At 47.8% G+C, this 12,128-nt stretch overlaps 1 protein-coding gene across 2 annotated transcripts in view; it reads left to right on the top strand.

Moving 5' to 3' along the window:
- Nucleotides 1-12,128, top strand: part of POLD2 (DNA polymerase delta 2, accessory subunit) — a 91,053-nt gene that overhangs the window by 46,691 nt on the left and 32,234 nt on the right. For both annotated transcript variants that reach the window (XM_063931905.1, XM_063931906.1), the window contains exons 4-5: nucleotides 9,022-9,145; nucleotides 10,003-10,117. In XM_063931905.1, coding sequence (XP_063787975.1) covers nucleotides 9,022-9,145; nucleotides 10,003-10,117 — 239 coding nt within the window. The remainder of the gene's footprint in view (nucleotides 1-9,021; nucleotides 9,146-10,002; nucleotides 10,118-12,128) is intronic.

The raw sequence follows: 12,128 nt of genomic DNA, 5'->3' as shown, positions 1-12,128 counted from the left end.
TTGCCCAGGGATAGAGGAAAGGGAAGAAGACTGCAGCAGGCTGCCCATTCCCAGGAACAGAAGCCTTCCACCGCTTCTGCCAAGCTCTCAGCATGACGCTGGGACCGTACAGGACCCCTGGATCCTACAAGTAGTATCCCAGGGGTACAGATTGGAATGTCGAAACGTTTCCCCCTCGCAGGCTCCTGAAGTCTGCTTTACCAAGGTATCCCTCCGACAAGGAGGCAGTATGGGAAAAAATTCACAAGCTGTATTCCCAGCAGGTGATAATCAAATTACCCCTCCTACAACAAGGAAAGGGGTATTATTCCACACTATATTGTGGTACTGAAGCCAGAAGGCTAGGTGAGACCTATTCTAAATCTAAAAAAATTTGAACACTTACAAAGGTTCAAATCAAGATGGAGTCACTCAGAGCAGTGATAACGAACCAGGAAGAAGGGGACTATATAGTGTCCCAGGACATCAGGGATGCTTACCTCCATGTCCCAAATTTGACCTTCTCACTAAGGGTACCTCAGGTTCGTGGTATAGAACTGTCACTGTCAGTTTCAGACGCTGCCGTTTGGATTGTCCACGGCACCCCGGGTCTTTACCAAGGTAATGGCCGAAATGATTCTTCTTCGAAGAAAAGGCGTCTTAATTACCCCTTACTTGGACGATCTCCTGATAAGGGCAAAGTCCAGGGAACAGTTGGAGGTCGGAGTAGCACTATCTCGGATACTGCTACAACAGCACGGATGGATTCTAAATATTCCAAAATCGCAGCTGATCCTGACGACACGTCTGCTGTGCCTAGGGATGATTCTGGACACAGTCCAGAAAAAGGTGTTTCTCCCGGATGAGAAAGCCAGGGAGTTATCCGAGCTTAAACCAGGCTTAAACCTCCTAAAACCAGGAAAAGTGTCAGTGCATCATTGCACAAGGGTCCTGGTAAAAATGGTGGCTTCCTACGAAGCAATTCCATTCGGCAGATTTCACGCAAGAACTTTTCAGTGGGATCTGCTGGACAAATGGTCCGGATCGCATCTTCAGATGCATCAGCGGATAACCCTATATCCAAGGACAAGGGTGTCTCTCCTGTGGTGGTTACAGAGTGCTCATCTTCTAGAGGGCCGCAGATTCGGCATTCAGGATTGGATGCTGGTGACCACGGAGGCCAGCCCGAGAGGCTGGGGAGCAGTCGCACAAGGAAAAAATTTCCAGGGAGTGTGATCAAGTCTGGAGACTTTTCTCCACATAAATATACTGGAGCTAAGGGTAAATTTATAATGCTCTAAGCTTAGCAAGACCTCTGCTTCAAGGTCAGCCGGTATTGATCCAGTGGGAAAAACATCACGGTAGTCGCCCACGTAAACAGACAGGGCGGCACAAGAAGCAGGAGGGCAATGGCAAAAACTGCAAGGACTTTTCGCTGGGCGGAAAATCATGTGATAGCACTGTCAGCAGTGTTTCATTCCGGGAGTGGAAACTGGGAAGCAGACTTCCTCAGCAGGCACGACCTCCACCCGGGAGAGTGGAAACTTCATCGGGAAGTTTTTCCACATGATGGTGAACCGTTGGGAAATACCAAAGGTGGACATGATGGCGTCCCGTCTGAACAAAAAACGGGACAGGTATTGCGCCAGGTCAAGAGACCCTCAGGCAATAGCTGTGGACGTTCTGGTAACACCGTGGGTGTACCAGTCGGTGTATGTGTTCCCTCCTCTGCTTCTCATACCTAAGGTACTGAGAATTATAAGACGTAGAGGAGTAAGAACTATACTCATGGCTCCGGATTGGCCAAGAAGGACTTGGTACCCGGAACTTCAAGAGATGCTCACAGAGGACTTATGGCCTCTGCCGCTAAGAAGGGACTTGCTTCAGCAAGTACCATGTCTGTTCCAAGACTTACCGCAGCTGCGTTTGACGGCATGGCGGTGGAACGCTGGATCCTAAGGGAAAAAGGCATTCCGGAAGAGGTCATTCCTACCCTGGTCAAAGCAAGGAAGGAGGTGACCGCACAACATTATCACCACATGTGGCGAAAATATGTTGCGTGGTGTGAGGCCAGGAAGGCCCCACGAAGAAATTTCAACTCGGTCGATTCCTGCATTTCCTGCAAACAGGAGTGTCTATGGGCCTCAAATTGGGGCCCATTAAGGTTCAAATTTCGGCCCTGTCGATTTTCTTCCAGAAAGAATTGGCTTCAGTTCCTGAAGTCCAGAAGTTTGTCAAGGGAGTATTGCATATACAACCCCCTTTTGTGCCTCCAGTGGCACTGTGGGATCTCAACGTAGTTCTGGGATTCCTCAAATCACATTGGTTTAAAACCAGTCAAATCTGTGGATTTGAAGCATCTCACATGAAAAGTGACCATGCTCTTGGCCCTGGCCTGGGCCAGGCGAGTGTCAAATTGGTGGGGTTTTTCTCAAAAAAGCCCATATCTGTTTGTCCATTCGGACAGGGCAGAGCTGCGGACTCGTCCCCAGTTCTCTCCCTAAGGTGGTGTCAGTGTTTCACCTGAACCAGCTTATTGTGGTGCCTTGCGCCTACTAGGGACTTGGAGGACTCCAAGTTGCTGGATGTTGTCAGGGCCCTGAAAGTATAGGTTCCAGGACGGCTGGAGTCAGGAAAACTGACTTGCTGTTATCCTGTATGCACCCAACAAACTGGGTGCTCTTGCTTCTAAGCAGACTATTGCTAGTTGGATGTGTAATACAATTCAGCTTGCACATTCTGTGGCAGGCCTGCCACAGCCAAAATATGTAAATGCCCATTCCACAAGGAAGGTGGGCTCATCTTGGGCGGCTGCCCGAGGGGTCTCGGCTTTACAACTTTGCCGAGCGGCTATTTAGTCAGGGGCAAACACGTTTGTAAAATCCTACAAATTTGATACCCTGGCTAAGGAGGACCTGGAGTTCTCTCATTCGGTGCTGCAGAGTCATCCGCACTCTCCCGCCCGTTTGGGAGCTTTGGTATAATCCCCATGGTCCTTTCAGGAACCCCAGCATCCACTAGGACGATAGAGAAAATAAGAATTTACTTACCGATAATTCTATTTCTCGGAGTCCGTAGTGGATGCTGGGCGCCCATCCCAAGTGCGGATTATCTGCATTACTTGTACATAGTTACAAAAATCGGGTTATTATTGTTGTGAGCCATCTTTTCAGAGGCTCCGCTGTTATCATACTGTTAACTGGGTTCAGATCACAGGTTGTACAGTGTGATTGGTGTGGCTGGTATGAGTCTTACCCGGGATTCAAAATCCTTCCTTATTGTGTACGCTCGTCCGGGCACAGTATCCTAACTGAGGCTTGGAGGAGGGTCATAGGGGGAGGAGCCAGTGCACACCACCTGATCCTAAAGCTTTACTTTTTGTGCCCTGTCTCCTGCGGAGCCGCTATTCCCCATGGTCCTTTCAGGAACCCCAGCATCCACTACGGACTCCGAGAAATAGAATTATCGGTAAGTAAATTCTTATTTTATGCACATACAGGGGCTTTACTCAGACCGGCAATAGCATCGGCATGGGTCTATAGCGCTGTTACAGCATGGACAGATATCTTGTCGGCTGACATGGATACCCTGGACAAGGATACTGTTGTCCTGACTTTGGGCCACATTAAGGACGCAGTCTTGTATATGAGAGACGCTCAAAGAGACGTGGGACTGCTTGACTGCAGAGCCAACGCCATGGCAGTTTCGGCAAGGCGAGCTCTGTGGACCCGCCAATGGTCGGGTGATGCCGACTCAAAAAAGCATATGGAGGTTTTACCTTACAAGGGTGAAGTTTTGTTTGGGGACGGTCTCGCGGACCTGGTTTCCACAGCTACCGCGGGCAAATCTACTTTTTTGCCTTTTGTTCCCCCACAGCAAAAGAAAACCCCACAATATCAGATGCAGTCCTATCGGTCGCATAAGTCCAGAAGAGGTCGGGGCTCCTCTTTCCTCGCCAGAGGTAAGGGTAGAGGTAAGAGAACACCTGCTTCGGCTAGTTCCCAGGAGCAGAAGTCCTCCCCGGCTTCTGCTAAATCCACCGCATGACGCTGGGGCTCCACGGAGGGAGTCCGCACCGGTGGGGGTACGTCTTCGACTCTTCAGCCAGGTCTGGGTCCTATCAGGTGTGGATCCTTGGGCGTTGGAAATTGTATCCCAAGGTTACAAACTGGAGTTCGAAGAGGTGTCCCCTCGCCGATTTCTCAAGTCGGCCTTGCCAACCTCTCCCCCGGAGAGGGAAGTGGTATTAGATGCAATTCAAAAGCTGTGTCAACAGCAAGTGATTGTCAAGGTTCCCCTAGGCCAACAGGGCAAAAGGTACTATTCAACAATGTTTGTGGTCCCGAAGCCAGATGGTTCGGTCAGACCAATTTTGAAACTAAAATCACTAAACCTATACTTGAAAAAGTTCAAATTCAAGATGGAATCACTCCGGACTGTGATATCCAGTCTGGATGCAGGGGATTTTATGGTGTCGCTGGACGTGAAGGATGCCTACCTTCATGTCCCCATATTTCCTCTTCATCAAGAATACCTGCGTTTCGTGGTACAGGACTGTCATTACCAGTTTCAGACGTTGCCGTTTGGGCTTTCCACGGCCCCGAGGATTTTCACCAAGGTAATGGCGGAAATGATGGTGCTCCTGCGCAAGCAGGGTGTCACGATTATCCCGTACTTGGACGATCTCCTGATAAAGGCGAGATCAAGGGATCAATTGCTGAAAAGCGTGTCACTCTCCCTGAGAGTGTTACATCAACACGGTTGGATTCTCAATCTGCCAAAGTCACAGTTGCTTCCAACGACTCGACTATCATTCCTAGGCATGATTCTGGACACGGAACAAAAGACGGTTTTTCTACCAATAGAAAAAGCCCAGGACATCCAGAATATGGTCAGGGACCTGCTAAAACCAAAAAGAGTGTCTGTTCATCAATGCACTTGAGTTCTGGGAAAAATGGTGGCAGCCTACGAGGCCATTCCCTTCGGCAGGTTCCATGCGAGGATGTTTCAGTGGGACCTTCTCGACAAATGGTCGGGGTCCCATCTACACCTTCATCGAAAGATAAGCCTGTCCCCCAGGGCCAGGGTGTCTCTCCTGTGGTGGCTGCAGAGTAGTCACCTTCTAGAGGGTCGCAGATTCGGCATTCAAGACTGGGTTCTGGTGACCACGGACGCGAGCCTCCGAGGATGGGGAGCAGTCACAAAAGGAAGAAATTTTCAGGTGGTATGGTCTAGCCAGGAGGCTTGTCTACACATCAACGTACTGGAATTGAGGGCCATATACAACGGCCTACGACAAGCGGAGTATCTTCTTTGCGACCTACCGGTTCTGATCCAATCAGACAACATCACAGCAGTGGCTCATGTAAACCGCCAAGGCGGTACAAGGAGTAGAGTGGCGATGGCGGAAGCCACCAGAATTCTGCACTGGGCAGAAAATCACGTAAGCGTTCTGTCAGCAGTCTTCATACCGGGAGTGGACAACTAGGAAGCAGACTTCCTCAGCAGACACGATCTCCATCCAGGAGAGTGGGGACTTCATCAAGAGGTCTTTGCAGAGATAGCAAGTCTTTGGGGACTTCCTCAAATAGACATGATGGCGTCACGCCTCAACAAAAAGTTTCGGAGGTATTGTGCCAGGTCAAGGGACCCTCAGGCAGCAGCGGTAGACGCCCTAGTGACACCATGGGTGTTTCAGTCGGTCTATGTGTTCCCTCCTCTACCTCTCATCTCAAGTGTTGAGAATCATAAGACGAAACGGAGTACAAGCAATGCTCGTGGTTCCAGATTGGCCTCGAAGGGCCTGGTATTTGGATCTTCAGGAAATGCTCACAGAAGATCCGTGGCCTCTTCCTCTCAGGGAGGACCTGTTACAGCAGGGGCCTTGTATGTTCCAAGACTTACCGCGGTTGCGTTTGACGGCATGGCGGTTGAACACCGAATCCTAGCAGAGAGAGGTATTCCGGAGGAAGTTATCCCTACTCTGATAAAGGCTAGGAAGGAGGTAACGGCGAAGCTATATCACCGTATCTGGAGGAAGTATGTATCTTGGTGTGAAACCAAGAATGCTCCTGCGGAAGGTTTCCATCTGGGCCGTTTTCTCCACTTCCTACAGACGGGAGTGGATATGGGCCTAAAATTAGGCTCCATTAAAGTACAGATTTCGGCCCTATCTATATTTTTTCAAAAGGAATTGGCTTCTCTCCCTAAAGTCCAAACTTTCGTGAAGGGAGTGCTGCACACCCAGCCTCCTTTTGTGCCACCAGTGGCACCATGGGACCTTAACGTGGTGTTACAGTTCCTTAAATCACAATGGTTTGAACCTCTTCAAACGGTGGAATTAAAATTTCTCACCTGGAAGGTGGTTATGTTATTAGCCTTGGCATCTGCACGGCGGGTGTTGGAGTTGGCGGCCTTATCTCACAAGAGCCCCTACTTGATGTTTCATGTGGATAGAGCAGAATTGAGGACTCGTCCTCAATTTCTGCCTAAGGTGGTCTCTTTTCATTTGAACCAACCCATTGTGGTGCCTGTGGCTACGGGTGACTTGGAGGATTCCAAGTCCCTGGATGTGGTCAAGGCCTTAAAAATCTACGTAGCCAGGACGGCTAGGGTTAGGAAAGCAGAGGCTCTGTTTGTCCTGTATGCAGCCAACAAGATTGGCGCGCCTGCTTCTAAACAGACTATTGCTCGCTGGATCTGTAACACGATTCAGCAGGCTCATTCTACAGCTGGATTGCCGGTACCAAATTCGGTAAAGGTCCATTCCACTAGGAAGGTGGGCTCTTCTTGGGCGGCTGCCCGAGGCGTCTCGGCATTGCAGTTGTGCCGAGCTGCTACTTGGTCGGGTTCAAACACTTTTGCAAAATTCTACAAGTTTGATACCCTGGCTGATGAGGACCTCGCGTTTGCTCAATCGGTGCTGCAGAGTCATCCGCACTCTCCCGCCCGGTTTGGAACTTTGGTATAAACCCCATGGTCCTTACGGAGTCCCCAGCATCCTCTAGGACGTAAGAGAAAATAAGATTTTAAACCTACCGGTAAATCTTTTTCTCCTAGTCCGTAGAGGATGCTGGGCGCCCGTCCCAGTGTGGACTAAATCTGCAAGACGTGTATATAGTTGTTGCTTACATAAGGGTTATGTTACAGTTGGAATCGGTCTTTGACTGATACTGTTTTTTTTCGTTCATACTGTTAACTAGTTGCGTATATTCTAAGTTATATGGTATGATTGGTGTGGGCTGGTATGAATCTTGCCCTTAGATTTACAAAATCCTTTCCTCATATTGTCCATCTCCTCTGGGCACAGTTTCTCTAACTGAGGTCTGGAGGAGGGGCATAGAGGGAGGAGCCAGTGCACACCCATACTAAAAGTTCTTTAGAGTGCCCATATCTTCTGCGGATCCCGTCTATACCCCATGGTCCTTACGGAGTCCCCAGCATCCTCTACGGACTAGGAGAAAAAGATTTACCGGTAGGTTTAAAATCTTATTTTTTACCGGGCCTAATTGGATATCCACCTAAGATGGAGGAAATGCAATTTAGGGTGCCCATTAAACAGGTAAGTGGCCCCCGCCCTCCCCAGTGTATCCAAAGAGACTTCTTCTGTTCGATGGGTGCAAAATTTGTTCGGCAAGACTCATGCAGACACATAGTCATTGGGTGCCTGGAACATGGAAGTTACTCTTGGCAACATCAGATCCAGTTTGTTCAGCCTGATTGGATGAATCATTGGATCAGGTGAAAATTTGGCATTAGTGAATGTAGCCAAACCTTCCACATAGCTGTCTACCTGAGAATTGGGATGAATATTTTTGTATGGGCGCTGACCTTCCTATGGTTTACGTACGGCTAAGAGAGGGCACGGCCTGACTCGAGTTATTAATATGTTTTGACGTCTCCAGGCTGACACGATTACCTGTGAGCTTTATGGCTCTGGGTTGCCGCTGGTTTCTAGTGCATCTCTCTTCCACTGTTTTTGCCTCTTCAGCTAGAGATGAACGAAACAGCTGCAACATTGTGTGAATTAGTATGGTCTTTTATCTATAAGGTGCCTCGGTGTCCGCAGCACTGTATAAAGGGAAGACACAAAAGCATATCAGCATACACAACAAATAACCCTAGCATAAGTACAAATGTATAACATCATACGGTAGGTGAGTAACAGGGATGTGCAAGACTGCAAAATAACAGGTGTGGTATAATAAAACTACAGAAAATGGATAGAAGGTTAATAGGTCGACGTCACTGGGTTGACAGGATCAAAATGTCAACAGTGAAAATGTTGACTAAGTCTATGGTCGACACGATTAAAAAGGCAACATGAAATTGGTTGACACAAATAAGATTGACACAATTTTAGATATAATTGTTATGCAGAATAAGATGATAGAATGCACCTTGACCAAAGCTCATACAGAACCACTTCAGCATAAGACATGACAGGGACGCAAGAGGAAGACTGAGAGGAAAAATGTAAGGTAGAAGACTCTCCCCGGGAGAGCTGATGTTCTAAAATGGGCAGATAATAGTCAGCAGGAGCCTGTGGATAATTGGGGGGACAGCCGCCTCGAATGCAAAGGTTTGGAGATGGGTGGATTTCTGGATTGCTGAAACATTACAGGCCACTGTGTGAATGTAGTACGGAACAGGATGGGACAGCAACAGTCTGTATGTTCTGTGTGGTTGGAGTAGTACTGGGAAATATAGAAGCCAGATGCAACATCTTTAGCTACAGCTGCTGCTTCTTAGTTTCTGATAGTCATGTAGTACTACACTGCTCCAGCAGGTGTCACTAACAACATGCAAACTACAGTATTCTGGGACAACATGTGGTGGCATATGGTGTTCTCCATTGCTGGTTCTAGCAGAGTGCAGGGCAATATTTGTTGCTGTCATACTTATTGGAATGAATTGTGTACAGGAAAGGTGTAAGCTGGTAATGAACTGTGTACAGGAAAGGTGGTAAATCACCCTCCTGTAATAACTCTGCTGATGTCAAGTCACGTGTTATACCAGTGTCTTTCTTTTCTACATATCTAGCATAATCTCCTGCCTCAGCCACCGAGGCAAAAATACATCAGTGACTCTGATGAGCTTATACTGGAGGACGAGCTGCAGAGGATTAAACTAGAGGGGTCTGTAGATGTGCAGAAGTTTGTAACAGGTGAGTGTCCCCCGTCACCTTCAATCTGGGCAGTATGTGACGCTTACACGGACCACTACAACAAATCAAAATCATATCATACCCTCCAACTCTGGCCCAGTTTTGGTAAACTGTCCTGATTTGCTGACCTCAAATGGGGAGTGTAGCTTCATCCGCAAGTGGCCATTTCTGGGAGGGTCAGGTGGTGTTTGAGTGATTGTGGGTGGTGCTTATTGTTCCAGTTTCATGCGTCTAAATATTGGGCAATATGTTGCGTTGTATTCTTTAGGGTTTTTTTTTCTTTGTCTCTCCCCTACAACTCATCTTCTCACCACCGCCTCCCAGAGCATCTTTCTGCCAATACATCTGCCTCCTTCCCTATGTACTGCTGGTCATAGTTTCAGGGTAGACGTCTGACTTCTGCACAGCGTGCTCACCCACCTGGCAGCTACACTCTGGCAGGTCATCATCGGCTTGCATGCACATGGTAAATTAGTGATGTATTGCTAGGCATCACATCTACATTTTCCCCTTCAAAATTGATATTACATTATGCCCTCCTCACTGACGAGGGCATATATTAGTTTCTGAAGGTTTTTCTCAAATCAAAAATAGTGACACACACACACACACACACACACACACACACACACACAAACCCCCCCCCTCATCATTGCCTTTAATAGGATTAGCGAACCCAGGGCAGTCAGACTTAATCCCCTGCTGTATTGTTCTCTCTGTATTGTATTACAGCTGAGAACAATAGATGAAAGGCTTATGCTAATAAACCTTGGTGCACCTAGGCGCAGCAGAGAAGCATAGACGAGCAAGGCTCCATCTGTATGACATTCCTCCCTGTGTCCCCCCCACCCCCCCAGGTGCTGTTATAGCAGTCCTTGGCTCTGAAGAAGATGCTGGGAAGTTCATGGTGGAAGATTTCTGCTTGGCTTCTCTTCCCGAACAATTGCCTTTTCCAGATTTGCATGAAGACAGGTGAGCCTCCCTTTTATTATGCTATGACTAACTCACCCAGCGTGATCCGGGAGACTGTCAAACAGCCTGTTCTCGTCTTCTGCTGACAGATGCATTTATTCTCATCAAGTGTACTTTTAAGTCATGAAAGAAAAATTTATTTTTCTCGTAACTAGAACATGTGAAACCACAGTAATCCGGCAGCCAGCTCCGGGCACTAGGAATGTATTGTATGAAAACATTCTGCTCCAACTTCATCCGTATTTTTCTGTGGATTACAGTGCACACATAACCTTTTACTCTATTGTAATTAACATGGGGGGGGGGTCATTCCGAGTTGATCGCTCGCTAGCAGTTTTTAGCAGCCGTGCAAACGCATTGTCGCCACTGTTTTTTCGCTTTTCAGAAGTGCGAACGCCTGTGCAGCAGAGCGCCTGCAAAATCATTTTGTGCAAAACAAGACCAGCCCTGTAGTTACTCTTCGTGTGCGTTGATTCTAACGATGGAGGAACGGCTTTTGACGTCACACACCCGCCCAGTGTTCGCCCAGCCACGCCTGCGTTTTTCTAAGCACTCTCTGAAAACTGTCAGTTGACACCCAGAAACGCCCTCTTCATGTCAATCTTCCTGTGTTTGGCCGTGCGACTGGAATCTTCGTAAGACTTTGTGCAAACCCACGAAGCTCATTGTACCCGTACGACACGCCTGCGGATTGCGGTGCATGCGCAGAAATGCCGATTTTTAGCCTGATCGCTGCGCTGCGAACAACGGCAGCTAGTGATCAACTCGGAATGACCTCCCATTGTCCTAGGAAGATAAACACAACACTTGGATGATCAGTGCTGTAATATTTGGACCGCCTAACCCTACAAAGAAAAATGTCAGATGTGAAGATGTTAGATTGAGGCTTCAGAGACTGATTCTGTGTCGCACTCTATTTGCACGCAATGCTGACGTTCACGTAGCTGAGCCATTATTTGCACTGCTCATGCACAAAGATATCTGAAAACCTTGCAGAGAGGGGGCGCACAAAGGTGCTGCTGCAATCGATTCAGGCGGTATCAGAAAGGTGGCGTTCCTGGCCAGTGACTGGGAGGTGGATAGTGGTGTACACGAAAGTGGGCCGCTCATTGGTGTGTCAGTGCAAGCAGGTGCATTCACAGACGTACAGCCGCAGGCATAGGAGGCAGTGGTCAGATGGAGAAACTGCACTTGCCATAGGGCAGATTTCGATGGTGATGTATAAGGATGCACCAAAGGGTATTAGATGCTGCACAGGCGCTAAACATGGCCGTCTCAGTCCTTGCACATTCGGCTGCACAGATGCAGAAATTTTGCAGATGGGGACAGCCAATAGACACTGTAGCATGTGATTCTGAATCAGGCCATTAATGAGCAATCCTGCAGCAAATACTATCAGTGACTATATGCAGACGTTACAAAGCAAAACCTGCTTCCCAGAACTCCCAGCGCTTTGATCTTTGTTATGTTCTCCTGAGTAGGCCATGCATCATAGACTCCTAACTCTTAGGATTTGGTTGTAGTGGTTTTGTCATGTGGTGTCCGTTTTTTTTTTTTTTTGTTTCTAATAAGATACAGACAAGCCCCGGCATTAACTCACTGAAGATTCCAACTAAAAGAACGTTTCCATAAAAAAAATATAGCAGCGAAATGACCTTCAGTCCAAGGCAGATTGCTTTTAGTTCTTGTGAATCGTGTCTATTGATCATATACAGGCACTGTGAGGTGTGAAGCAATACATTTTCACGTCAATGAGACATGAGGCACGAAGTGTCTCTGTAAAGCCCTAATGGATTAATATGCCGCTGTCTCATGAATATTTGGTCCAGCCGGAAATATGGCTGTTAGACTGTGCGCAGGTGACTTTACCCTTTCATTTTTTTAGCAAATAGGGAATGATTTTGTTGAACGCCCTCTCGGGGATAAATACGGGCTCTGGCGTCTGGAAAGATTTGGGTTTCTGTGTGATTTCAGCGAACTTATAATTTGAGGATCTCAATTTGTAATAGTA

Source organism: Pseudophryne corroboree, chromosome 6 (genome assembly GCF_028390025.1).
Source record: "Pseudophryne corroboree isolate aPseCor3 chromosome 6, aPseCor3.hap2, whole genome shotgun sequence".
Lineage (NCBI taxonomy): Eukaryota > Metazoa > Chordata > Amphibia > Anura > Myobatrachidae > Pseudophryne > Pseudophryne corroboree.
This window is presented reverse-complemented; position numbering and strand designations above follow the sequence as displayed.